Below are 27,966 nucleotides of genomic sequence, written 5' to 3' on the forward strand. Positions count from 1 at the left end.
GTGGCACCGGGGCCCCCTTGCCGCGGATGCCCGGACAAGGACGGACACCTGGCCTGGCCCTCCAGCTTCGTGCTGGGGATTTGTGTCGTCCACTCATCAGGGGCGGAGGACCGCTGCAGCTCGGGAATCCCGAGGGGGTGAATGCCAAGTGACTCGGGAGCGAGAACAAGTAACCGCACGTGAACCTAAGGGGGCCTCCGGCCCAGGCGCTAGGCCCACAGACGCGGCTGCTGGCCAAGCCCCTGCCACGGACTCTCCGACACCCAGCGCCTGTCCCGCAAGCCCCTGGGGTCGCTCACCTCAGCCGGTTCTTCAGAGTGCTGACCTCGCGGCTCAAGCCCTCGTTGGCCTCCGTGGCATCATCCAGTTCCCGCTGGAGTTTACGCCGAGACGCGTTGGCACGCGTGGCTTCCTCCTCTGCTTCCTCCAGCTGCCGTTTCAGCTGCTTCATCCTGGCGTTGGCCTTCTCCATCTTGGGGAGGTCACGGGACCAAGTCGGACCACACCGGGGAGATCAGAGTCAGCACGGCCACATCCTGAGCATTTAGCACAGCTCACCACCCCGAGAGCCACGTGAGCACACACATGTACGTCCGTGTACACACACACACGGGGGATAGGCTGAGCCTCTTGGTCAGCCTGCCGCTCTCAGCAAAGCCAGTGTCTACCAAGCAAACCATATACTAAAGGAGACTTAAAACATGCAAGATCCTCCCCCCTCCCCCCCTTGAGTTTTCCGCAGAAACGACACAGTTTAGGGTCTTCACGGGAGTGCCCCGTGGGATCATGGGGAGGAATCCCTCTTCCTGCAGAGTACGAGAGCCAACGGTGTGGACGGTCTCCAGCCCTGGCAGGTGGCACTTTCGACAGTCCGTTCAATGCGGGCGTCTTGGAGGGCATGTTGGGATTCAAGTGCAGAGCCGTCCGGAGAGCGGACACCGGAACTCTGTGACGCAGACACGCGCCAGTGCCTCGCGGGCCTCACCCTCCCGGAACTGAAGGTGGGGGATGGAGGGAGAGCCTGAGTGGAGCCCGCCTTCCCTCCCCGTGTCTGCGGTGACAAGTCTCATCAGGGCAGAGGGAGCCAGAGGGAGAGCAGGGCTCCCCAGGCAGCAGACCGAGCGGACGTGGCCGCGGCGACCAGTCCCGTTAGCGCTTCCCCTCGATGCGGAGACAGAGGTGCCTGGGTGCAGGCGAGAGGACCCCGCGGGCCCCGCACACGGCACGTTTCTTTTGTCCGTGTCCACCCTGAGTCCGGCCAGTGCCCAGGAGCTGCTCTGGGCCTTCAGGGGGAGGACGGCACTCGTTTGTGACGCTTTCTTACCCTCGCCAGTCAGTCTTACGGTAACGCCGGGCCCGCCTTCTTCCCTTACCTGTTCTTTGTACTGATCTGCATGGCGACGCTCGTCTTCCACCTGCATGAAGATCTCCTTCAGCTTCTTCTCTGTGCGGCGGACTAGCTTGTTGGCGGCTGCCCGTTCCCTGTTCAAGTGACCAACGCGTTAGTGTTCGCAGCTCTAGAAACGACAGCTGAACGAGGAGAGTGCTTTTAAGGTCCTTTTCGTCCGGGAGGGACACAAGCTAGACTTGTTCCAGGACCTCTGACCACAATGATGGTGTAATTGCTGCGGCCCGGAAACCTGTTTCCCCTCTGCTTAAAGTATGGGTTCCCTCTCAGGTATCCTAACGGCGCCAGGCAGAAAACGTGCATGTGTCGGGGCTTGACACACAGCTATTGGTCGCTTTATTCAGTGATGATCTCAAGGGCAAAGCTACCTGTCCCAAAAACTGAATTCAGACTTTTTGAGGGCAAAACTTTGGTTACTCTAATTACCTAACTTTTTAGCCTGAAAACCAAACAAACCAAGACCCAATTTATTAACTGACCGTTTCAATTTAAAATTGACGGACTGCCTACCAAGACGCTAGGGGCTAGTGCGGCTCTAACAGTGACTCTTGTTGGAGCCAAGCTAATCAGCAGGCTTCTAGACGGGCCCACACAGGCCCTGACAGGCCACATGGAGAACTGCACTGAGAACAGAGAATGTTCTTTTGTTCCTTCACAAATGTGATGCAAAAATGGACAGCCAGGGAGTTAGCTGGAAAGGGCAAGTCACGTTAATTACGGCGGCCGCCAACAAGCCCTTTTATCCGGATGCAGTGGAGTCTGGACAGCGGGAAGCCCGGGGGTCCTCTGGCACCGGGAAGTCACCAGCACGGGCTGACACCACCTTCTGTCTCCCACTCGGGTGACCGGTGTCCCCGTGCCACCAGAGGGCCAGGGGCGTGTGGCGGTCTGGGTTGCGACTCCCGGGCTCGGCCCGGACCCGGCCTGCAGTGGAGACGCAGGGAGGTCTGGGGGTGAGGGCGGCCGCACCCTCTTACTTGGCTTCCTGCTCCAGCTGCTCCTCCAGCTGCCCGATCTTGGCTTCCAGGGCCGAGATGGTGGCCTTGAACTTGGACTTGACGGTGCCCTCCAGTTCCTGCAGCTTGGCCTTGAGCTCCTTGTTCTGCCGCTCCAGCTGCTGGCGCGCGTTGTCACTCTTCTGGGCGGCGCTGCGCTCGGCCGCCAGCTCTGCGTTCAGCGTGTCCACCTGGAGAGGAGAGCCGGGTTTAGTCGCTTGCGCCACGGGGGCAGTGCAGCCCTTCCCGGGCGCCAGGCCGCGGCGCGGGCCACCTGCAGCGTGGTCTTGCGGAAGCGGTCGTTGAGCAGCTCCGTGTTGCTCTGCTCCTCTTCCAGCTCCTCCTCCAGCTGCGCGATCCGCGCCTCCAGACGCCGCTTCTCATCCAGCAGCGCAGACCTGGCCGGGCAGGGAGGGGACAGCGCTCAGAGCAGGGGCCGCGGCACGACCCCGGGGAGCTCACCTCCCCGCCGCTGGAGCTTTTTGGGCTTTCCTCTCTCCCCCGCACCCATCCCCGTCCCCCAGTCTGTCCACAAGCCCCGGCGAGGACGCTTCCGAACCCGCCACCCCAGCCCGGGCCCCGTCCCTTCTCCCTGCCGCACCTCCCTCTGTCCTCCACGGCCCGGGTCCACCTCCAAAATGATCCTGGCACCCTCTACCCTGGACTGTGCTAGAAGAGGACCGTGATGAATCCTCAGGGCGGTAATTAAACGGAGAAAGAGTCTTAACTGGAAAAAACTAGGACTTCGCGAGAAACGCGTTCAAAGTCTTAAGGCAGCTGCTTGCCAAACCTCGCGAGTCTGGGCGTGAAGACCTGCGCGGCCGGGCCACACGGCCTGCGCCAATCGGGCTATAGCTCCAACTGTGCCTCCTTCACTCCTGTGGTGGGAATGGCTGGTGAGGGGGTGGGGCCTGCCTGGGTTGTGCGGCCGACCGGCGCCAAGGCAGTCTGGACGCTCAGCAACTTGTGCCCGTCCGTGCAGGCTCCGAGCGGATGAGCAAGTCAACTACGGACTTCTAGATGCCAGACGACCCGGCCTTCCCGGTGTGACAGGTGTGCCCCCAGGGGGATGGGCTGCAGGCGCCTGAGCGGGGAGGGTGGCACCGTCGCCGGTTTCTAGCCCATTCTTCCCACCCGCTGCCAGGAGACTCACTTGCCAGAGGCGCTGTTGGCGATCTCGTCGGCCAGCTCGTCCCTCTCCTGCTCGGCGTGGCGGCGGGCTCGCTCAGAGGAGGCGAGTTCCTAAGGAAGGTTGGAGTGGGGTTTAAGCTCCAGGTAACGGGTTCCTCAAATGTGAAGCCTGCCGGCCGCGGCCACCCTGGCTCCGGCCCCCTTGCTGCTGCCGGGCCTGAGAGATTAAGCCACCGCCTGGCTGAAGACAAGCCGGGTGACGTGCTACTGTCCACGTCCTTCCGCACAAAGTCCCCAGAGGGGACTCCTGGTCCGTGGGAGGGCTCTGCTGCCATTTCCAACGGAAGAGGCAGCTCTGTTCCCACCCTCCCTAGAAAGCGGGTGTTTCTTAATCCTAAACTCGGCACAGACCTCCTGCAAGCCCACGACTATACCGGCTCACGGTCTTGAAGGACCTGTCACATACACAGTAGCGCAGTTTGGAGGTCAGGTCCACGGGACTGACCAGTGAACATCAAGGTCCCAGGAAACACGGTAGTTGTGCAGGGAAGTGAGGACCACAGCTCCCGTGGCGAGTGTGGGCGAGGGTGAGCCCTCAGGCTTCTGCAGTAAGCAGGGCCTGGCTCCCGAAGGAGGTGGGAGTCAGGCTCTGAGGCGGTGCGGGCGGCTCTCTGTGAACCGCGGGCCGGGCCCATCCTCTGGAGGAAGAACTGCCTGGTGCAGCTTTTCCACAAATTTCTTCGGAAGAGGGTTCGCCACAGGAGGCAGCCAGGGTGCGTTTCTTAGCCCACGTGGGTCAAGACTAAAATCCTGTTCTCAGGATTTGAGAGCCGCACCGTTTCCCTTACTGCACAGGTGAGGAAACGGAGGCCTAACGGATGACGCGAGTCGCCAAGTGCCAAGACTGGTCGGCGGCAGAAACTCGGGGTTCTGACTCTCCCCATCTGGGCCTCTTGCCACCAGCTGGCGCTTCCTGAAAATGCCGTATTTGGCAAAAGCACAGCTTTAAAGATGCCTGTGGAGCAGGGCCGCATAAAGAGTTCGCCCGTGTGCTTGGCATGTGTGTTCACCTCTTACGTTAGCGCACGGGATGTAGGCGAAAGGCCCGGGTTCCGGCACATGCCGTCCTGACCCGTGGGGTGGGGTGACCCAGCTGGGAGGGCAGCAGCCACGATACTCTGGGCCCGACCCCAGGGCCTCAGATCAACAAACACTGAGCATCAGCTCTACCATCTGGCCTCTGGTGCTCCGTCCTCTGCCCACTGGCCGGGCGTGCCGTGGACACCCACTGGGGAACCCGTGGGAGAAAGGGGAGGAGCCTGAGGGAAGGAAAAAGAAACAGAAGGGCAGGGCTAGCTTTCCAGGGGGTCTCTTCTCCCTTATCTAAAGTCTGAAATAAACACTTTCTGAAAAGGCGGGGAGTGTGCTTGGGTACGCAGCTCGTGCCCTGGGGGCCTCCGGGAGGCAGGCTCCCAGAGCCCCCTCCCCTGAGCGTGTCCCTGTCAGCTCCACGATGAACCACACAGATCTTGAACATTTGCTTCACGGAGGAGCAGGTGTTCTTTTAAGCAGACGTGGAGCATTTTTAAAGACTGGTCATGTTCTAGACCCTACAGCTGCTCTGGTCTCTATTCTCTAGCCACAGTGCAAGAAAACAGAAATCAACGAGAACAAAAATCCACACATTCGGAAATTTAAACCACACTTTTAAGTTGTTCATGGAATAAAGGAAACCATTATTGAAATGAGAAAAAATTGGAATTAAATGGTGACGAGAGCATAGATTTTTTAGGACACAGTGAAGACAGGATTTGGAGGGGAATGTGCAGTGTTCTAGGAGCAGAACCGGACAAGAGAAAAAATGGAAAATTAACGTGTGCGACTCAAGAAAGCAGAAAAAGAAAAACCCAAAGGAAGTAAGGACCGGAGCAAAAATCAAGGAAACAAAACAAAGGGATCCAAACCGAAAGCTGCCTCTCCCAGGGACCTTGGGGTCTGCTCAGTGTCGACTCACTTGGTTTTTAGTCCCTTCTCCATCCCCGACACCCTTCTTTCTCACAAGCTCTGCTCTACATTCAGCGTCTTTGGTGACCACGAATCCATCGTTTCTAGGTGTTTGTGTGGGCGTGTTTTCGTATTAACGGATAACAACATTTCAACTCAAGTTGCTCTTCCCTTTCCTAGGTGGGAATACTTGTGCTCACCGTTCACACAGCGATGTGTGGACACACACATCGTGTGTGTGCAGTCCTTTGTACGTCACTCACATCTCCATAAAGCTGTTAAAATAAACCTGCATGGTCAGGTGTGTCTACCGCGGACATGACCCCATAGCACACGTAAGCCCCCGTCAGTCCCTCTTCAGGAGAACTTCCAAAACAGATAAATGGAAGAAGTGATCAGAAGATGAACCACTCGGGGAGTCAATGAAACCTGCAGCTTCCCTTTTAAGTACCACAGGAATAGTGCTTCTATGTAAACCAGGGCGGTCTTAGAACACTTAAGAGTTCAACCATCCCGATGCTTCCCAACACTAAATCAACACCACTGCCTTTTATAACACGTGGAGCACGGCCTGGTAAGTCGCTCGAAAAGTGACTAACCAGTCCCTTGGCCGTTAGCCAGGTAGAGGAATATACAGGGTAAACATTTTTTGAACAAATGGATGAGGAAGTAAGTAAACAGACCTCTTGCAATTGAAGGATTTCGGCTTCTAGACTCTTGAGTTTCTTTTCACTCTCTTTGGATTGAGCAAAAATCTCATCCCGGGATGCACGAGCTTCTTCTAATTCACGTTGGTAATCCTTCATCTGAGCCTAAGATTAAATAGGAAGAAGGTTTTAGAGGACTTTCTGCTCTCAGATTTTAAACATATTGTTTCCAGATTATAAAAGTCCAAGTACAGTCACTGTAAATATGAAAGCATATGGCGGGGCGCCTGGGGTCGGGGGGGCTCATTCGGCTGTGTCCGACTCTTGATTTCGGCTCAGGTCATGATCCTAGGGGATCCTCGGGGGATCGAGCCCCAAGCTGGGTTCCTCAAGCAGCATGGAGCCTGCTTGAGGTTCTTTTCTTTCTCCCTTCGCCCCTCCCCCACTGGTGTGTGCACGTGCAAGCTCAAAAAATAAAGTACGTGCCAGTGACAAAGGTATCGCAAGAAAACACTTAGAACAATATCCCTTATGAAAATAGATGGAAAAATCAACAAAATAGTGGCAGACTGGATCCATCAGTTTGTATAATCCAAAAGAATTATACACCATTATATCCCTGATCCAAGTGGGATTTATCTGAGGATTAATTTGACACCCCAAATCAATTAATACAGCCGTAGGATCATCTCAATAAATGCAGAAGAAGCAGGTGACAAAATCTAACACCCTTTCATTATAAAAACAACTCAGTAAAATGAATAGAAGGAGACGTCCCTCAACTCTGATAAAGGGTTATCAGTGAACAACTAACAGCTAACATACTGAATGGTGAGAAGACTTTCCCCTATGATTTCCCCTAACATACTGAATGGTGAGTGCCTTTCCCCTATGATTAGCAATGAAGCAGGAAGTCTGACTTTGTCACTTCTGTTTAACCCTGTAACAGTTCTAGTCAAAGCAGTTAGGCCACGACAAAAACCAGAAAAGATATCCAGATTGGAAAGGAAGCAAAAACCCTCACTTGATTTGCTGATGTGATCTTGTATACTGAACATCTTAAGGAATCCACCAAAAAACCATTAGAAGAAGCCAGTTCAGCAATGTTACAAGATCAATATACAAAAATCAACTGTATTTCCATATACTATAAACATTCCAAAAATCAGGAAAGCAATCACACGTATCAGCCTCAAAAACGAAAAAAACAGGGTGCCTGGGTAGCTCAGTTGGTTAAGCATCTGACTTTGGCTCAGGTCACAAGATCACGGTCTGTGAATTCAAGTCCCACATCTGGTGAGCTTGCGCCCTGGGTGAGTCCTGCTTCCCTCCCTCTCTCTCTGCCCCTTGCTCAATTGTGTGCGCGCTCGCTGTCTCAAAAGTACTTAGGTATAAATTTAGCTAAAGTATATGACTCGTACACCAAAACTATAAAATAAGATCATCACTGAAAAAAGAAATGCTAAATAAATGGAAAGATAATCACGTTCATACACTGGAACGTACACTGGAAGACAGTATTGTTAGGATGGTAAGTCCTCTCCAGATCAATCTACCCAGTCAACAAATTATCGAAATCCAAGTGGCCCACATGCCACTTGCAGGTTTGATCATAAAATCTGTAAGGTTTTAAAATCTGTAACGTTGAAGTTGATCATAAAATCTGTAAAGAATTGTAAGAAACCAGAAAAGCTAAACCGTCTTGAGAAAGAACAGAAAAGCGAGAGATGTTACGCTTCCCAATTTGAAAACTTACGAAGCCGCGGCAATCGAGACTGTCACACTGGCATAAGAAAAGATATATAGATCAACGAAAGAGAGCTGAGTCCGGAAATAAACACATAAATCTACGGCCAGATTTTTGACGGGAGTGCCAAGAGCCAAGATAATTCAATGGGGGAAGGAAGAGTCTTCCGGGGCGCCTGGTTGGCTCAGTCAGTTAAGCATCTGACTCTTGACTTTGGCTCAGATCATGATCTCATGGTTTGTGGGTTTGAGCCCCCACTCAAGTGTGGAACCTGCTTGGGATTCTCTCCCTCCCTCTCCCTCTTCTCCGCTCATGTGAAAAACTTGAACAAACTTAAAAAAAAAACAAAAAACCAACAAAAACTAATTCAACGGGTTAAAAAAAAATCTGAAAGTGTAAAACTCTTAGGAGAAAACATAGGAATAAGTCTTTCTGGGCATAGGCAGTAGTTTCATAGATCGGATGACAAAAGCACAAGAAACAAAAAAATTGTACACAGCACCACTGAGTGAATAGACTAGAGAATGGAACATTTGGAAGTCATAGATCTCACAAGAAACATCTAGAATATACACAGAAATGTTACAAAACTCAGTTATTAAAGACAACTCAATTAGGAAGATGAGCAGAGGATTAAGAGAGATTTTTCCCAAATAAGATAATGGCCAATAAGCAAGTGAAAAGATGTTCATTAGTCATTAGGGAAATGCACATCAAAAACCACAATGAAATACCACTTCATACCCACTGGGATGACTATAGAAAACGAATAGCAGATATTGGTGAGGACGCAGTAAAGCTCGAATCCCCACACACAGCTGGTAGGAAATGTAAAGTGGGACCATCGCTGTGGAGAGGCGGGGCAGGCAGTTAAACAGAATTCCCACATAACCTAACAATTCCACTCCTAGGTATGTATCTACCGAAGAGAACTCGAAAGCACACGTCTACACAAATGTTCACGAATGTTCATAGCAGCAGTATTCAGAGTGTCCGAAAAGTCAACCCAAATATTCATCAACTGTTGGATTAATGACCTGTGGGCGATGCATACGATGGAACGTCATATGGTCACAAAAAGGAATGAAGTCCTAATGGATGCCACGCTACGGATGAACCTTGAAAACACGCTAAGGGAAAGAAGCCAGGCACAGAAGCCACATATTTTACGATTCCATTTATATGAAACGTCCAGCATACGCAAATCTCGACACACAGAAAGCAGACAGATGGTCGATGAGCGCCACGCAGGGCAGATCGTGTGCAGTGACCGCTGCCGGGTGCACGGTTTCTTTTCGAGGGATTTAAATGTCCAAAATTGCATAGTGGTAATGTTTGTAGAACCCTGTGAATGTACTAAAATATACTGAAAATAAGCAGGTAAGTTGTATGGTCTGTGAATTAAAACTCCCTACAGCTGTTATGTAAACAAAATCACAGTTACGTATAGTTTCTGTAATATGCTTAATAATCTTTGTAATAAGCTCGTCAGAATAAGAGCTTTGTGCTTGGCTTTTTAAAAAAAATACAAGGAAGCAGTTAAGTTGCTTTTAAACTTACTATCCAGAGTTGGCTGTTCCTTTTAAATGTTTTATGTTTATGTCCACGAACACCTTTCTGCGTGTGTGGCTGTGAAAGAAGCCGCCTGCGCTCTGTCTTCCTTTATGGACTTAAGCCCCTTCCTTGCATCCATAGCCCCACCATGTAAATGGCTGGCAGTCCACTTACATTTAGGTGGTTTCCCTTTGTTGCTGTCACAAATACCACTTCAGCTGTGATCTTTGTTCATAGGTGTTTCTTCTCAGATTTCGTTAGAACACATTCATCTTAAGTTTATTTTGAGAGCGAGAGAAGGAGTGCATGCGAGTGGGGGAGGGGGAGACAGAATTCCAAGCAGATTCCACGTTATCCGCACAGAGCCCAACATGGGGCACGCGATCCCACGAACTGCGGAGATCGTGACCTGAGCCATCTGGCGCCCCTAGAAGACATTCTTAAGATGTGGAATCACCACGGTCAGAGAAATGGAAATTTTCTCAAGCTTGTCATAACCGTTGAGCCCCCCAGAAAAGGGCCTATTACGAGAGAGGGTCCGTTATATCCCACAATAGCGGGAGATATTCTGGAAATCGGTCACCGCGACAGTGAAAACTGGCACATCACTCGAGCGGCCGGAGTGCTAAGCCACGACCGGAAAGAGGACGAGCGCCTGCGGCAGTGGGAGGGAGGGGAGCACCACCTTCCTGTTGGGTGGCTCGCGCGTAGCTCAGCGTCTCCAGGGGCCGTGTCCCGGACTTGCTGAGGGGCCACGCGCGGCCCGCAGACACGAGATGCACGCGTGCCGCCTCTGTGGCCCGCAACCCGGCCACCGCGTGCTCCGTCAGAGCCCGCTGGCCGCACGCACCTGAAGCTTGCGGAGCTGCTTGACCACCTCGTCCCTGGCTTTGTTCGCGGCCTCCATCTGAGCTTCCAGGTCCTTCAGGTCTATTTCCAGTTTCTTCTTGGACGCGACCGCCAGCGCCCGCTGCTTCCGCTCGTCCTCCAGCTCCGCCTCCAGCTCCCGCACCTAACGGAGGCACCGGGGTTATGTCTGGCCAGACCCAGGTGTCCCCACACGGGGATCGGCAGCCTGTCATCGTAGGTGCTCTCTGCTCCGGAGCAGCCGTCGTTAATAACAGAAAAGCCCAGGAGCTGCAGTTTGTTCAAAGAGGCCTTTAAGCCGAAAACCCTGTACGCACCACTCCCCCTCCCCCCCCCCCCCCCCCCCCCGCCACGTGATGGCACACAGGAGGCAGAGCCCTTCCCCTCCAATCTCCAGCTCCCGGCTGAGGTGGCACGACACAGTGGAAAGCCAGGAGACATTTTCTCGGGGTGGTTTCATCCGGGGACGCCCAGGCGGCCAGGTGCCGAGGTCTCAGGCCCCAATACCCGAGGGGAGCCAGCTTGGACGTGGGTCCCCGAGCCCAGGCCTGGCCTTCAGACGATGCACCCGCCCCGTCGGTTCAGAATTCCTGACCCACAGAAACTGGGAGCAAAATACGTGCTCTTTGAAGTCACCGAGTAGGAGGTGACTAATTATCTGGCAAGAAGTGACTAGTGTGCTAAATGCCGGTGCAGTGAAAATAACAAAGTAAGACCAATGTATTCCAGATCCAAGACCCGATACCACGAACTTCAAGGGACTGTCAAAATACCCACAATTAAATTCTAAACTAAACTTTTAAAATTAGAAGTTTGACATATGTTCGGAAAACTATACAAAATTCCAAACGCCCAGCAACTTTTTAAAACCAAAAAATGTAAGCAGCCAGTTTTCCTTTTCCCAACAAGGGATGTGAGGCGAATTTCCCCTTGCAAGGGGCATCGGGGTTCTTTCCTTCGCCCGCACGTTTTGACAGTCACAGAATTTGCACCCAAGCACATGTTCTTGGACATCCCACCACACGAGGCCTATTGAGTCACCGGTAAATCTCCTGGTTATCAACAGCAGTGCTGTTGTCTGAGAAACAGGAAACCAAAAATAATTACATTAGATTTCAGAGAATAAGCTAATCAAACGAGGACATAAATGGATTTAGCTCCAGCTGACGTGGGCCGACACGAACCAGCAGCATATGGACCCACAACCGGACTTGAGAGACCAGACAGGCTCGTCCCCGGGGGCCCTGCGTCCTTCCGCTTACCTGTTTAACCAGCAGCCGCTTCTTCTCCTCGTTCTGTTCATCTCTGGTCTGCAGGTCCCTCTCAAACTGGGCCTTCATGGCCTGCATGTTGACCTCTAGGCGAAGCTTGGCGTCCTCCGTGGCCTGAAGTTCATCTTCCAGCTCCTCCAGCTGGGTCCTCATCTCCTCCACCTGCTGCTCTAGCGCCCGTTTGGATTTCTCAAGTTCGTGCACCTAAACCACAGGAGGCAGCGGCACAGGGCTGAGCCTTGGCAGAGGCACGGACAAGGACAGTGGTCTGTGTTCTCATCGGTTACAGGCCCCCGCAGGGCACGAAGGCCGCTCTGGTCCCTCCTGGCCCCGCTCCTGCTACGGCCCTGCCGTCCCCTGTCTTGGAGCACGCTATTCAGACGGCAGCACGGAGCTCCTGATGGATCACTCGTGCTCTATCATCAGTAAGGTCTTCTCCGGTGACCTTGAAGTGGAGACGTCTTTAAAAGCCAAAGAACAACGAACAGAGCACGGTGTCCGAGGAGCCCGTCTGTGGACTGGCCATCTGCCTGCTGTCTGCGCGTGAAAGGTGCTGTGGGGGATCCCGTCTTGCTGTGAAAACCTCACCTGTGCTGCAGATGTACGTGGGAACTTGTAACTACTTAGGTGTGTCAGGCCTGTGGAGCGGGGGACGCGTGAGAAGTGGCCCGACCTTCGCCACCACACACCCCCACCTAGTTCTTGGTGCCGAGCGCGTCTGCCCCGCGTCCCCTCTGATCCGTCCCCGAGACACCTCTCAGGTGGCCACGCCACCTCTCCCAGGGGCAGCAGGAGACGTGGCAGGGGAGGCCCCGCAGCCCCTGCTGCTGCTTAGGCACCAAAGTGAGGTCTGTGGAATGAACATGTCCATTATTCTAGTGAAAACTAAGAGGAACGAGAAAACTGGGTGCCTGGCTGGCTTAGTCAGTGGAGCGTGAACCTCTTGATTGTGGAGTTGTGAGTTTGAGCCCCACATTGGGCATAGAAGCTTACTTAATTAAAAAAAAAAAAGAAAAGAAAAAAAGCCATTGTGGAGTTGTCTACGTACGACTGCGCGATCATGGCCACTTCTAGTCTAGGCAGCCTCTTGTCCATGGGGCTGACCCTCCGGGCACCGGGCTGTAGGAGACCCAACAGGAAGGGAGGAGAGTCTTCCCTCCTTTATGATGTGGCCAGAGAGCCCCTATGTCGCAGCTTCCTGAGACAGGGCAAGTGCAACATTGTCTGGCAGATGACACAGATCAGGAGGTTAAGTGGCTCCTCCTGGGGAGAATGCACTGCTTCCGGCCCCAGCCCGGCCTCACAATCCTCCACACCTCATACACTTGAGGGGTGTGGGACAAATAAACATCACCCCGGCTCTTGTAGAGCATGTATGCAGTAAAGGACAGCATCACAGAAACTTCCAGACTGTCAACGAGCCCCCAAAGCACTTGAAGCCTTCAGGGAAAACCAAGAGTCTCAGCTGGGAAGGCCCGGGCCAGGAAGGACAGGGGCTGCTGTCCTTGGCCCGGGGGGACCTCGTGGTACCTGTGCTTGGGAACTCCCTGTGACTCGGGAACAGTGACATTCCTGCCAGGACGTAGGGCCCGGGGGGGGGGGGGGGCGTGAAGATGACAGGAATAAACCAAGCGTCACCATTGGTCAGGGCCGCTAAGAGAACTCGTGGCTCAGGCACCGAGAACCGAGCACAGACCGCAGGGTCCGACAGCTTGTCCCGGGAGACCTCAGTCCCCATCCCTGCACAGGCCAGGACGCCGCCATGCTCCCGCGCTGTCGGGAGACGCCTTCCCAGATCCTCCCCCGCGGGGGGCCGGGTCCCTGGGACACTCACGTTCTTCCCCACGTCGTCCTTGGAGCTCATCAGGTCTTCCATGTCCGCTCGAAGCTGCTTGTTCTGCCTCTCGTACTCCTCCTTGGCCTCCAGGGCCTCCTCGAGGGCCCGCGCCAGGGACAGGGCTTTGGTTTCCTTCTCCCTGGCCTCTGCCTCCGCGCGGTCTCGCTCCTCTGCATAGCGAGCAGAGATGTTCTTCTCTTCTGCTAACAGCTGCACGGAACGGTGTCGGGACACGTTAGAAACAACACGAAAGCGACAAACACGCTTCTCATTCGCTGTGTGTCTGACTTCCTGCTGAGCCCCCTACTGTGGTTCATGGGTGCTATTTCTTTCTGCTTTTCTCCCTTTCCAGTTTTCTACAAATACGTATAAACACGAAGATTATTTTAAACCACGACAACAAGAGCGTCTGCCAGGAGGCGGCAGCGTGTGGCACTGGCCCTGGGACGCAGGGACGCGGGGCCCACCTGGTCGAACTTCTTCTGCTTCTTCTCCAAGTTGGAGGCGATCTGGCGCTGTTGGTCCAGGTCCACCGTCAGGTCGTCGAGCTCCTGCTGCAGGCGGTTTTTGGTCTTCTCCAGCTTGTCGTAGGCCGAAGCCTTCTCCTCCAGGCGCTGGCCCAGCGCCTCCGCGTCCTTCAGGAGCTTCTTTCTGGCTTCTTCCAAACTTTCGATTGTTCCTAAGTCATCGTCTACTTTCTTCTTGGTATCTGTCAGCTGGTTGTACGGGAAGAGAGACCCACGTTAAACAACCCCAGTGGCTCTTACAGGTGAGGAACGGAGAAAGCTCGTTTTCCGTATTTGGAGAAAAGACGTATAAATCAATACGTGACTGCGAGCAAACGAGGCTCAGACTGTAACGATGTCTTAGCTCATCATCATTAAGAGGATGGCTGGTCTGCGTCCTTGCACGGCGGACCCAGTCCGAGGTCACTGTCGAGGCTTCCCGCACCCTCACCGGACTACCGGCACTTGGCTGGGTCAGAGAACACGCTTACGGGGCTTAGTTTCGTACAGCCTAGTTAACTGTCCCAAGCGGAGAGGACGTTGGTCGCTAAGCGCACACAGCCAGGCCACCGCGGCATCCGCGGGCACTCGCGCACCTGCGCCTGCAGGGCCAGCACTTGCTTCTCCAGGTTCTTCCTGGCCTCCTCTTCCTCCTCCTGCTGCTCCTGGAGGCCGTTCTTCTCCTCCTCCAGCTGCCGGATGCGACTGCTCAGGTTCAGCTTTTGGCGCGTCTCCTCCTGAAGAAGCTCCTGTTTATTTCACAAGAGGTCGATACCGGAGTTACACCGATCATTGAACACAAACACCTTTCTTAAAAACAAAGCCACGGCACAAAAAACACAGCGCCTCGGGGGGTCACAACTACCCCGTGATCTTAAGAAACAGAAATGATTTAAAAACACGCCTGATAATTTTATAGACGATCTTAACAGAAATACTGCTTTTTAAAAATCTTGTTTTAAATGTTTATTTGTTTTGAGAGAGACAGTGAGTGACCGGGGCGGGGGGTGGGCAGAGGGAGAGAGAATCCCAGGCAGGTGCCTACGTGGGGCTCAAATTCATGAACTGCAAGATCACGACCTGAGCCAAAATCAAGAGTCAGGCACTTAACTGAACCACCCAGGCGCCCCCAAAACACTGCTTTCAACTTGTCCTTGAGGAACAGCAGTGTCGTTCACTGCAGGCACCCAGGCCAGGAGCTGAGTGGCCCGAGATGCCTCCGTCTCCAGCATCTCCGTACTTCTGGCAGACCTTTCTCCCCACTCCTCTGTCCCTTAGTTGAGGCACTTGGCATTTCTCATTATGCTTACCTCCAGTATCGGGCAACCTGTCAGCTGTCTGTCCTTTGCAGACTTCCTGCCAGACTGATTCCCGTGACCCGCCCCTGGTCTCCCATAGTCTCACTGACCAGGATGTGCCCTGTCATAGTGTAAGCTCCAAGAGATGTTTACCCCTGTATCCCCAGCACCTAGCAAATCAACGTTCTTATAAAATTAACAAATTTAATAAAAAGAAGATATGAAACTCCAAGAAGAAAGTGCGGTGTTATTTTCACATCAAAGTTGTCATCCTAACTTATGTCTGACGTGAAGACATCCCTAACATGTTTCGATAAGAAGGCCTCAACCTACCTTTTTACGAAATGGACTATTAGGTCAGTGTAATATAATTTCAACCACAAAAAAAACAATCTTATTTAAACCAGCCGGCAATACTTGTGTGCGCAGTAGGACCGCTGCTCAGTGAACCATGTTCCAGGCGGTGCCCGCTGGTGCCCACAAGCCTGCCAGACGCTGAGGGCTCTGCATCCAGATAACTGAGCCTCAGAGACTTCCTGAGCATCAAGGCCCGTTAGGATGCAAGATGGTTCCAAATAAAAGTTGAGCACAAAATCAGAGATGGTAAGAAAGCAATTGTGGGGCTGTCCTGTTCCACGGACTTGTAGATTACAGAACCGGCGGAGCTATGACCAAGGGCCTTCACCCCCCAGAATACCTGTGTGTCCTGTAGTTGAGATTCCAGACTGGCTGCGTCCTTGGCAAATTTAATACCCTTCTTCTCGGCTTCTTCCAGAAGCGTGGAGACATTATCCAATTCATTCTGCAAGGAGGAAGGAATACAAGATTCCGTGTGATGCGACAGGAAGCAGACAAAAAGGTCCAGCCTCACCACTCTTCAACGCACACAAATACAGCAGTGTTTCCGGGGGAGGAGAAGGGATCCTGAAACCCTCAAACCCAAGGAGGACTTCCATCACAGGCGTTGCCTCCCAACAGTGCCCACAGAGGCAGGCACCGTGCCAGCCGCCGCAGACAACGTCAGAGTCCCTGCTGGAAGGACAGGGAGGAATGTTAACGGCAGAGCCCGTGCACGGAGCGCGGTTCTCCGCATTCCTGCTCACCGTCTTGTTTTTTATCATGAAGAAACAAAGATTGCACTAAATTCTCTCTGTGGCTCCTCTGCTATGTGAAGAGGCTCCCAGATCAGCAGGCACTGTTATTTAATCCTTTTTCACACTGAGATGCGTTAACCCTGTGTTAGGGGTGCAAGTAAATGCCTAGTCTTCTAGAGTTACAGGGATTTAGAGGAGTGTAAGTTCTCGTACCCTATCTAAAGTTCTTTTTAAGCTTAAAAATCTGGTGGTACAGATTTATCAGGAATATTTAGCTATAGTCTTAAGGCCAGATTTCATGAACGATGTGGTAAAAACATTGTTGCCTTTTCCTCCTTCGTGAAGGCTCTGACCTGCCCCTCCCCCACCAAATCCCCAGGGTAGGAGACCTTTTGTAATTCTTTGTGAGCAGAGCAGGTAGTGGGGAGAAGGGCAGGGACGACAGGTGGCCCTTCACTCCGGTTTGACCCTCGGTCGCATTAGTGAAGGGAAGGTGTGCAGAGGGCGTCTCCGTACACGTAAGGCAAGCCAACGACATTCCTGTTTTTACTCGTTTTAGCAACATCCTCTGGAGAGGGCACGTGCCAACAGTCTTGGCGACAGTGTGGTGGCGGAAGGCTCTGGACTCATCAGAGACAGACCTCCAGCCTTCAGCTCGGGCTCCGTCACCTGCAGGGGAGCGGCCAGAGGGCCGCCAGCTCCTCACCTTAGCTTCACGTTCCTCCTCAGCCCGACGCGCCCAGGGGGTGACGTAAGGATGGAAGGAGAGAGCGTCCACAGGCGCCCACGAGGGTCACTTGCCTCGCCTCCTTGCCACCCGGACGGTAACGTATGATGACGTTAGTAACACTGTGTAACGGCCTCTCTCTGGAGAACACCTCCCCGGACAGGCAAGAGTTAACAGGGGAGGCCCGAGACTGCTCCCCTTAGAAAGGCTTGTTGGCAACGCCTGCCCGGGCCTCGGCTGGATTTCGCGAGAGCGCCTACCATTCCCTAAAATAGAACGGCTCCCCGTGCCGTCTGCACAAAGCGGCTTGTGTAAACACCGTGCTGTATGCCGAACGCGTGCCTTCCTTCTGGGAGTCAGGCAGTGGGGCCGTCGGGACCAGCCCCCAACCACAGCGCTGGGCCCCGAGGTTCCGCGAGCTTCCGCGTGGAAAGGACGCCCACGTGCCGGCCCAGCTCCCTGCCCCCCAGGGGGCCTGCTGGGAGCTCGCACCTGGTTTCCTCAGGGCCTCCCGCCTTTGCCCTTTACTGACTTGCTCTGTATCCTTTCGCTGTGATAAATATGGCTGTGAGCAGGACCCCGTGCGGAGTCCTGGGAGTCCGCCCGGTGGTCTTGGGCGTCTGGCATAGCTCGGCTCTGGAAGCCGTTTCTAGTGCAGCACCACGGAACGTGCGTCTTTTCTCACCCACAGACATTCATCTATCGTCTCGTCTTTATTGGTGGTGTAGGAGTCCACACTTGGACATGAAAGTTATTCCAATTACGCTCTTTCGTACATATTTCTGCAACGAGCATTCTCAGAAGCAGAGTCTGCGTGTGATCCTTATTTCCCTGGATCACGTTACTAGACATCACTTTATTGGACTGTAGGGTATCCTGTATGTACATGTGTCTTTGTCTTTCGTACGTATACGAACTGTCTTGTCTTTTTCAGGATTTTAATTTTGTAAATATTTGAGAGAGCGCGTGGGGGTGGGGGAGAGGGAGAGAGAGAACAAGTGGGGGAGGGGCAGAGAGGGAGGGAGGGAGGGAGAGGCTCTGCACCATCAGCGTAGAGCCTAAAGAGGGGCTCAAACTCACAAACCATGAGATCACGACCTGAGCCGAAACCAACAGCCAGACGCCTGACTGACTGAGCCAGCCAGGCACTCCCAAGATTTTACTTTTAAGGAATCTCTACACCTAGTGTGGGGCTTGAACTCACAACCCTGACATCAGGAGTCACACACTCTACCCACTGAGCCAGCCAGGCGCCCCAGGGTATTCATATTTTTAAGGCCTGTGACACCAACACTGCTGACCTGTTCTTTAGAAAACATTGTCTCAATTTATACTTGGACCAGCAGTGTATAAAAAGTCCAGTTTTCGCAAGCTAGCACCAACACCAGGCACCCGTTTCTGCGCCCACTGCCCCACCTGCCTTACTGACTGGTCTAATGGAGCAGCTGAAGTTGTGTTCAAAGCCCAAAGCTATACCCACTGTTCAGTGTGGGATTTACTACAATTAAGGCCAATTCGTGCTGTCCGTCCCTGAGATACCTAGTAGGACTGAACTTAAACACACCACGCACCCCGGACGGCAGCGGGCCCCAAGGGGCTCGACGGTCGCGGACAGGCCGCCGCGGGTGCGTCCCGAGTTGGGTTTTCCGGGCTCACCTGTAACTTGTTTGCTTTCTCGGCCAGCTCCACCCGGAGTCTGTCTCCTTCCGAGACCTTGGCGTGGAGCTCCTGCACCTGCGCGTCCAGTTTCTTCCTCTTGTGCTCAGACTCGGCCTTGACCTGCTGCAGCACCTTGACCTCACACGCCAGCTCTTTGTTGTCAGTCTCCAGGCCCTGCTTGTTCTTCTCCAGATTTGCCTTGAACTAGGAGGGGAGGGAAGAGAAATTTGCCAGTATTTTTAGAACACTCCATACAAGGCGCTGCTTTTTGTATCAGCAGGATGGTGCCCGATACCCGGGCCGCACTCAGCATCGGAGTGAGCGAATGAAAACCTCTGCTCTCCCCCGAGCACGGAGATCTCTATGGAGGAAACGCCTGTACTCCCTGCCCAGGGTAGGAGAGCCAGACGCGTGGGGGCTCAGTACACCACGGAATTCATCCTGGTCAGCGTGGGGGCGACTCGGGGTACGTCCTGTCATGTAATCATCCACTCGGGTTATCCTTTCTAGAAAACGTGTTCCGTTGAGAAAATTATTCTTAGTGAGGAGCTGAGACCTCTGTTGCTGGGGTAAGACTAACACAGGGGTGTCAGTGCAGGGGTGACCACAACAGGTCGCACGGCTGCAGGGATCGCCTCGTGGGGGGCCTGGGCCTGGGGATGGGCTTTTGAGGTGGTGCAGCTGGGGGTCGTGGGGGGCTCTGGGGCCTGAGTGCCTGGCTTCACTCTGCCGTTCCACGTACTTGCTGTGACCCTCGATTAGTTCCCTGACCCTGGCGGCCTCAGTTTCCTCATCCTCTGAACGGAAATGACAGTCGAGAGTCTACCGCACAAGGTTGTGGTGACGGTTAAAGGCAACGCACGCGGTGTACTGAGCGTGGTGACAGACACATGCAAATGTGTACGTCCAGTCAACGTTAATACCGAGAACGCACGTGTGGACCCGCGGAGGACAAAAGGGGGCCCCGGAGCGGGAGCAGAAGGCACGAAGGAAGGGCGACGGGGAGTAATGGGGAAGAACGCCCGTCTGCCCCGGGGGTCAGCGGGGGGATGAGCTGCTGTGTTGTCAGGACGGAAGCCTGTGAGACTCGGGACGGGGATGGCGGCGTAAGGAGGGCGACACCGCGTGTGGTGGCTTCAGACTGCCAGAGGCGGGAGGAAGGAGGAGAGTGTGAGGGACACGTGAAATGGCCGCGGGGCCTGGGGACCGGCTGGCCGCAGATGGGGACAGGCACAGAGCGCTCAAGGGTTTTGAGCATGGCCATCAGGAGGGGGGGGGCGCTGGTGGAGGGCGGCCCTGGGAGGAACGGGATTGGAGACGGCCGCCGGGTCCCCCAGGTATTGAAAAAAACAACAAAAGGTCAAGGGCCCGTGACCCCTCGGGTACACAGCGCCCTGCGAGCTGTTGGCCGTGTCAGCCCCCACGGCCGTGCCGAGGCCGGGCTCAGCACCGACTGGACGGATGTGCGCCCGATGGCCGATCTCCTGCAGGACACGGGCCCACGTGCCTGCCCCTCTCACCCTCTTGGCCTGTTCCAGCTGCTCCGAGAGCTCCTCCAGGGCTGTGGCGTGTCTCTGTCGCATGTCCTGGATTTGGGCTTCGTGGTTCCTGGTCTCTTCCTCCAGAGCCTTCTTCAACTCTGCCACCTCTTGTTCCCGTTTGGTGCTAGACGGACACATCGTAGAGAAAGCGGCTCAGAATTAACCGACGGACCGACTCAGAACACGACCAAGCACACAGTGAAGCTGTGGTTTTGTTTCACGCAGGACAGCAGTTTCCCCCCGAGGCGACGGACACGGTGTGATGCTTCCCAACTCCGCGACCCCGCACGACGTTAACCCTCAACCTCGGCTTCTGCACCCCCAGCACGAGGGTCACGACCGAACCCTGGCCTCACGAGGCTGTGAGGGTCACACGGGGGAAGTACTGGGCACAGGCCCTGGCCTAGAACGGCCCTCACTATATTTGGGGTGTCGCCATCGTCACGCAAAAGATATCCCCTCAGTTTGATAACTATCTGGTCTGGTAGGTCCCGGAAAGCCGTGTGTCCACTGTGACCCTGGGGATCCCTCCAGAGAGAGTTCAGCTCCCCTCAACTCCTCCGTCTGACATACGGTCAGACACAGTGCTCGTCCTTACGGTCACCAGACGGTGGCGGGGGGCAGGAGCTGGTTAAGGCCAGATGGCCAGCTGCCTGCCACAACCCCAGCGGACGTCTCACTGCAGCTGGAAAAGCTGGGTCCCCAAGTGGCTTTCCAGAGCTAAGGGTGGGGGAGGCCGCATCACAGGACGGCGCGTCCCGACGGAGGCAGGACTCTCCCCGTCCCTGTGACATAGCTGTAGTTAGGATCCTGAGATAAATCGAGGTCTGCTCTAACCTGCATTTAGGGAACGAAGATCATGTTAATATTAAATATCTTTACGTGGTTTCCCAGCGTTTTTGTCATTTGCTGTAACAGGTGTAGGGTGGTGACCTTGCTAACTGGAGGAAGAGTTCACAGATCCGTCCGTCCCAGAGCCGTCTTTACCAGAAGCGTAGAGCTTGATGAAGCCCGAAACCAGCACGGCAAATCCCACCCCCGCGCAAGCTGCAGACATCAGGGGTCAGAGTGGCTGGGGCTTTACGACCGGCCTGAAGAACTCTGGCAAACTCGCGCCGAGGTTCGAGCGCATCAGCAGTTAGGACGGGGACTCGGGTGCTGACTCGGGGCACGTTCTCCTCCCTTGACCAGTGCTCACAGGCAGCCGGACAGAAGGGATCAGAAGATTCTCTGTGGTCTCACTGGGCTCGACCCGGGGGGTGGGGGCCTGTCCCTGAGTCTCCTCGAGGGGAAGGACTTGGTAGAGGGGGGAAGGTCGCCGGACGTAAGCGTTGGCCAGGCCGGACACCGCATCCGGCCACTTTGGCCCCGTGAATGATCCGTGCTGTCGGCCGTCACACGGCAACGGCATTTCTCCCGCTAGCGGGGCACGGTCCTCCGGGTACGAATTCCTACATGAAACCAGGAGTCTTGCACGGCCCACCCTCCAGGCTGAGCCGCCCAACTGTTTTTCGTCTTTCACGGGAAGTCCTCCAGAGAGTTTATGCCAAGTTTGGTTACTTTCACACCGACCCGGGGAAACACGCATGGGGAGGAGCTGGAGGGGAGGCAGCGGGGTCCTTGGCCAGAGCGGCTCACGCCAGCACCAAGACCCCGGAGCTGCGGGCAACCGGAAGTCTTCACAAAATGGCACCCACGAGCGCTACGTTTGAGCCTGTCCGTGGTTTTAATAAATGTGCGCATGTATCGACTTGTTTATTTTCAAGAGGGGAGTGGGAAAAAAGGACCGGAGCCTTTTTTTCTATCGTGGTCAAAAAACCAGCTGAGAATTGAGAATTGACAATTCAATAAGGTCTAGTTCAGTGGTTTCCAGATTAAAAAAGAATTTTTCTTTGACGTTGGTTTTTGAGAGAGAGACAGTGCAAGCGGGGAAGGGGCAGAGAGAGGGAGACGCAGAATCAGAAGCAGGCTCCAGGCTCTGAGCTTTTGTGACAGCACAGAGCCTGACTTGGGGCTTGAACTCCGGACCGTGAAACCATGACTTTAGCCAAAGTTGGACGCTTAACTGGCGGAGCCACCCAGGCACCCCCGTTGCCAGATTTTTAAAAGCAGACCTTCTACTGGGAAGGCCGGGACTTAACCCGGCTGACAGCAGGGCTGTTCTGAAGAGGAGGAGGAGGCCTGGGCCGGCCTGGCTCACGTGGGCTTCGGCGCTCTCTGGGGACGTGACCTGTCGTCCCTGCCGTGGTCTTACGTGTTCATGGGCAAAGCCCCAGACACATCGCGAGGCTCCTCCATCACCGACCACTCCCTCGCCGACACCCACTATCTGACAGCCACCTCACCCTCAGAGCGGCCTTCTCTGCAGACCCGGTGACGTCCCCCTTTCCAAATCCCCCCCCTCCCACCCCGCCGGGTGAACACACGCTGGTCCTTCCCTACCTCCCTGACCACACCTGTCTTCACAGGTGACTCCCCTCCCGCCCTTCGTGTTTCATTCCAGGCCTTAGCTCAGCTGCCACGTCAGAGCGAGGACACCCCGGAGAAGCGAGCAGAGGGGCGTGTGTGCGCATGTGGGTGCATGTGTGCATGCCTCTGTCTGCACGCGGCCGGCCGCGTCTACCAGCCCCTCACGCCCGGGGAAGCTGGAGTCTTGAGGAGCAAACAGACGGGCGGGAAGAGGCCAGGGCAGCAGTCTGGGAGGTCACAACCCAGCGGCTGCTGTGAGGACACGACCGAGTGCCGGCAGGAGCCCCAGTCAGCCCCTCCACTGGGCCGCCTCCCACTCACTGCTCCAGCCCTCTGCGACCCTCTGGGGGCGGCACACCGAGGCTTCCACACGCCCCTGACTCTACCCGCCTGCGCTTGGCTGTGGCCTTGCCTGTCACACGGCACGTGCCTCTGCCCTGCCTTCTTTTCCGTTTTCCGTTTGGTAAAGGTGAACCTCCCTTCTCTGCTGACCACGCCCACAGCCCCGCCCATCCTGTCTGACCCACCTGCCCCTCCAGGCTTCCGGGTCTGGTACAAGCCTCCGCCCAGCTCTCTGTGCACCTGCCCCTGGAGACGTCCGTCCGTCACGGAGTGCGGCTTTTCCCGATCCCATCCCAGCCCGCACACCTCAGTCTGCTGGTCCTTCCCCGCCAGCCGCCCCTCCCCCACCAGACACGGGTTTGTTTCTAACCACAGCTATCTCGTCCCTGTTCCTTGGCCATTACTTCCCGGAGGGAAAGAAACACTCAGCACAACAACGAAAGGAAAAGCCCCGTGTCCCCAAGGAGGCCACGGCGCCCGAAGCATTTCCGCCAGGCGCCACTCACCGAAGCTCCTGCTGAGCCGCGGTGGTGTCCAGGGTGTCCTCCAGCTCCGTCTTCAGGGCCTCCAGCTCCTCGCTCAAGTCCCGCTTCTGCTTCTCCGCCTTGTTCCGCGAGGCCTTCTCCGACTCGAAGTCCTCCTGCAGCTCGGCGATCTGGGCTTGCAGCTCGCGCACCACCTTGAGCGCGTTGTTCTTGTGGAGCGTCTCGTCGTCGCCCCTGCGAAATCGCCCAGCACGAGAAGGGCTCAGCTGGCGGCCGCCAGCGCCCCGGGGGGGAACCCACCCCCGCCGTGCCCCCTCCGCGAGCGGACCCCAGTCACACGTCCCTCTGCCCATGGCCGGGGCTGGGCCTGCTGGGCAGGGGGAGGAGGCACGGGGGTCGATGACCTGAAGGCCCCAGGGCCTGAACCAGAACCGGCAGCGTCAGAACCGGAATGGAACCCCGCCCCCTTTCCAGAGAGCTGCGGTTTTCCATTAAAAGGACAGACAAGCTCATTTTAATGATCAGAATATAAAAAAAAATCGCTCCAGAGTAAAATGTTAAGAGCGCACTGCTCAGGGCGGCAGTCCAGTCCAGCCTACAGTGAAGCAGCAAATCCGAAGAAGTTCTTGCAAGTCAGTAGGAGGCCTGCTGCCTTCACACCTGCTGTGCATGTTAGCTCAGTGCTGGCAGAGTTTCTGACTGGAGGAGCTGGGATACTTGGGGTGAGAGACAGGAATCCAGAATTCCAGCTCTCGCCTCTAAGAGGAAAAGCAGAACATCTGGCCAAGAGGAAAAGCAGGACATCTGGCCAAAATGAGACCAACTGTGATAGAGGGCAGAAAAAGAGGTCTGTTACGAGATTTACTCGCTTATGATAAATGGTAAAGTTTAAGTTCTATGACCATGTAACCCAGTAATTCTTCTTTAGAAAGAAATATTAGATATAAATATATTTACTAGGCATGATTCCATTCTAAAATGATTTAAAACTCAATAGGAAATCATGCCATGAGCGAGGGGGATTTTTTTTCTTAATGTTTATTTACTGAGAGAGAGGGTGAGAGAGGAGGGGAAGAGACAGAGAACCCCAAGCAGGGTCCACGCTGTCAGCACAGAGCCCAATGTGGGGCTTGAACTCACGAACCGTGAGATCATGACCTGAGCCGCAATCAAGAGTCGGATGCTCAACCGACTGAGCGGCCCGGGCGCCCCTGGCAGGGGATCATTTCTAAAAAGGGGTTTCCCCTCAACTTCTAAAACACGCTGTGGAATTACTCTCTAACACACGGAGACCAAACGCTGGGCGTGGTTAACAGGACTTCTGGGGGGAGTTTCCAGGGACCTCGGTGACCAGCGATCCCTACGAGTGCTTCTTGCTGCCCTGACACAAGCCGTGGACTCCCGGCTCTTTCAGCCTCCTGTGCCACACTCGCAAGGAGACTACGTGTCCCCGTCTCGGGGTCTTCGCCGGCGCCCAGCCCCGGACGCTCTGCCGAGCGCACAGCCCGCGGTGACGGCCCCGCGCGGGGGGCGGACCTGGCCAGCGCGCCCTGCAGCTCCTCCTCCTTCTTGGCCAGCTGGACCTTGAGCTCGTCGATCTGCGCCTGCAGCTCCGCGATCTGGTCCTGCAGGTCGGTGGTCTCTCCGTCGAGTTTTCTCTTGGCCTTTTCCAGCTCCTGACGGGTCTTTTCTTCCTTCTTTAAGCGTTCTGAAAGGCAAGGGCCAAGAAGCTCTTTAACCGACAAGTGACAGGCCACGTGAACGAATTCGAGAGAGAAACCGACCCGAGCTGAAAATACGCCATTTCACCGAAAAGCGGCCACTGCCTTGACCCCACCGTGTCTACAGCTCAGTCGTCAGAAACCCACGGAGATCAAGCTGCAGGCGAGAGCGGTCGGTGGGAGGCTGGTATTTTCAGGAAGAAACTGGGTGGATTCTGTCACTTCGTGGGCAGGGAGCCCACAGCCATCGCTGGGCCCAGGTTTGCAGAGGGGCTCAGCAGAGGTGAGGGCAGTGTGCCCGGAGCCCCATCCCCCTTCCCTGGGAGCTCCTGGCAGGACCCAGGACTACAGGTCCTGGGCACGGAGGCAGAGGACAGAGTGGGGGCAGGTGTCACAGTCCCACGATGGTTCTTCAACTACGCCGGCGCTCCCTCCCTTCCCAGGACTGTCCTCCAGCAGAGCCAGTGTGTGGGAAGGTGGAGACTGGGCACCACGGGCTGATCACACGGCCGAGACAGAGCAGGCACGTGTGCTCTGTGCTCCCCTGAGCGGAAGAGCCACGCGCTGGCGAAAATGGTTTAGGAGAATCTCTCCCACTGCCATCCTCTCTCGTCTGTGCTAAGCAACAGCGAGACAACAAAACCGGAGATAGGTTTTGAAAAACCCTCTCGTTTTCTCCCTACTGCGAAAGCAGTGCGCTGGGAGAGCGCGGTCACGGCCACGCAGGTGCTGTAGGGACACGTGACAGCCGGGCGTTGAGCGCCGTGCGCTGCTCCGATACAGACACAGGGTCGAGCCGCTGACACGGCAGATGCGTGGATGCCTCCCCAGCTTCCACCCTCTTTCCCGGGTTCTTGTGTAGAAAGCCAGGGTCCGCTCTGTAGACACCCTGGGATTTCCCAACACAGCTTCTGCCGTCTCCGTGCGATGCGATTCCCCTCAGCGGGTCCTCTGTCCCCAACACTTTCCGTGGCAGCAGCCATCAGTCTCTTTGTGAAGTGAACCCTATACGCCCTCACACAGCTGTCAGATTAAACACAAAGTCCACTGGCTTCTACGACTCAAACTTAGAGCCCCGCTGCGTCCATCAAGGGGGCAAGGCGTTTCACTGTGGGATCTAACTTCATAAAATCAAAGTTTAGGTTAGCGCTACCCCATCATAAATACTTGGAGACTAGGCAGCAGATAATAACTCAAAATACGCCCGTGTAATTGAATCCAAACTGATTAGTAATCGGCACGCCCATTTTCCATTACCACATGTTCTGATTTAAGTAAAATCTAAACACTCACAAGCCTAGTCCCACGTTTCTCTGACCCCAAATACTAACCTTCTAAATCTGAGATCATCACTTCTTGCTTATTTCTGATTTTGGCCAAATTTTTGGCCTTTTCTTCCTCTTCAGCCAGCTGAGAGGAGCACTCTGCGATGCGATCCTCCAAGAGTTTCTTTTCCTGAGTAGAAAGTCACCGCTTCAGCGAAGACACGCACAACCACGCGTGGGGTGTGGTGTCACTCAGGAAACGGGCTTGTGGCACCACGTCCCCCCGTGGCTCCGATCGCTCCCGAGAGGTGAGAGGTGGGAGGTTCACTTGTGTAGGCCCCCCCTGCGCCCCCCCCCCCCCGAGTCCCGCAGCCCACATGGAGCGAAGCTGTGCGTGCGCGGGCAGGACCTGGTCATCAAGGAGGGACCGATGTACACAGAACATGCATGTTACCCATCTGAAGGATCAGGAGGCTATTTGGTCCCAAGATCTAAAAAACTAAAGACTTTCTACCTTTACAAATCTATAAAAGTTGAGTGTTAGAAAAAGTAAGTAAATGAACCTGAACTCTTGAGAATTTCTTGAAGGAAGCCCCTTTCAGCGAGTCTGTCAACATACGGATTTCCCACATTCTAAAATCCACTTTAAAAAAATTTTTCTAACGTTTATGTATTTTTGAGAGAGAGAGTGAGATAGAGCACGAGCAGGGGAGGTACAGAGAAAGAGGGAGACACAGAATCCGAAGCAGGCTCCAGGCTCCGAGCTGTCAGCACAGAGCCCGACGTGGGGCTTGAACCCACTAACCGTGAGATCGTGACCTGAGCTGAAGCCAGACGCTCAACCGACTGAGCCGCCCAGGCGCCCCTCAAAAATCCACTTTTTAAGGAGGCTCCACGCCCTACATGGGGCTTGAACTCACGATCTCAGGCTCTACCCACTGGGCCAGCCAGGCACCCCCAACATCAGCTCAGAAGCAGTCTCTTACTTTGATAAATTTGGAGTTTTGGTCCTCGAGAAGCAGGATCTCCTCCTCCATCTTCTTGGTCTTCGCCTCTGCCGTCACCTTCTCCAGCTGGAGTTTCTGGCGAGCCCCTTCCTCCTCGTCCAGCTGCTCCTCCAAGTCCTTGGGAAGCAGAGCACACAGTCAGCCGCCCCCCACTCTCCACAGGACGCCACCACGCGCCCCTCCACGAAGGCGCAGGGAAGTGAAACGCTGAGGTGTGGTGAAACGCCGAACGGCAGGGGTGTTTTTACAGACGTGAAGCACAGGGAAGAGAAGCAGACGTCTGCACCCACTGCAGGCTGCAGCCCAGCCCGGGTCTCTCCTTCTGGAAGCCAATGTGGCAGAGGACAGCAAGCTCCGAAAACCAGCATTCCTTTCACACCAGCAATTTCGG

At 54.9% G+C, this 27,966-nt stretch overlaps 2 protein-coding genes across 13 annotated transcripts in view; one reads left to right on the plus strand and one right to left on the minus strand.

The window, feature by feature from the left end:
* Positions 1–27,966, plus strand: part of NDEL1 (nudE neurodevelopment protein 1 like 1) — a 97,527-nt gene that overhangs the window by 63,137 nt on the left and 6,424 nt on the right. The window contains exon 9 of one of the 6 annotated variants that reach the window (XM_045490380.1): positions 21,205–22,032. The exons of 4 other annotated variants lie outside the window; for them this stretch is intronic. In XM_045490380.1, the coding sequence (XP_045346336.1) occupies positions 21,205–21,448 (244 nt within the window). In that variant the 3' untranslated portion in view covers positions 21,449–22,032. Of the gene's footprint in view, positions 1–16,918; positions 17,290–21,204; positions 22,033–27,966 lie in introns of those variants that run through there. One more of the 6 variants, XM_045490381.1, reaches the window with a different exon arrangement.
* Positions 1–27,966, minus strand: part of MYH10 (myosin heavy chain 10) — a 135,084-nt gene that overhangs the window by 2,227 nt on the left and 104,891 nt on the right. For all 7 annotated transcript variants that reach the window (XM_045490374.1, XM_045490370.1, XM_045490369.1 and 4 more), the window contains 18 exons: positions 27,555–27,692; positions 26,635–26,758; positions 25,119–25,290; positions 23,604–23,816; positions 20,266–20,410; positions 18,743–18,949; positions 15,963–16,067; positions 14,564–14,716; positions 13,929–14,177; positions 13,459–13,671; positions 11,616–11,828; positions 10,337–10,498; positions 6,222–6,350; positions 3,557–3,645; positions 2,678–2,801; positions 2,386–2,594; positions 1,374–1,482; positions 300–472 (listed from right to left, as the gene is read on the minus strand). In XM_045490374.1, the coding sequence (XP_045346330.1) occupies positions 300–472; positions 1,374–1,482; positions 2,386–2,594; positions 2,678–2,801; positions 3,557–3,645; positions 6,222–6,350; positions 10,337–10,498; positions 11,616–11,828; positions 13,459–13,671; positions 13,929–14,177; positions 14,564–14,716; positions 15,963–16,067; positions 18,743–18,949; positions 20,266–20,410; positions 23,604–23,816; positions 25,119–25,290; positions 26,635–26,758; positions 27,555–27,692 (2,927 nt within the window). The remainder of the gene's footprint in view (positions 1–299; positions 473–1,373; positions 1,483–2,385; positions 2,595–2,677; positions 2,802–3,556; positions 3,646–6,221; positions 6,351–10,336; positions 10,499–11,615; positions 11,829–13,458; positions 13,672–13,928; positions 14,178–14,563; positions 14,717–15,962; positions 16,068–18,742; positions 18,950–20,265; positions 20,411–23,603; positions 23,817–25,118; positions 25,291–26,634; positions 26,759–27,554; positions 27,693–27,966) is intronic.

This window comes from Leopardus geoffroyi, chromosome E1 (assembly GCF_018350155.1).
Source record: "Leopardus geoffroyi isolate Oge1 chromosome E1, O.geoffroyi_Oge1_pat1.0, whole genome shotgun sequence".
Classification (NCBI taxonomy): Eukaryota; Metazoa; Chordata; class Mammalia; order Carnivora; family Felidae; genus Leopardus; species Leopardus geoffroyi.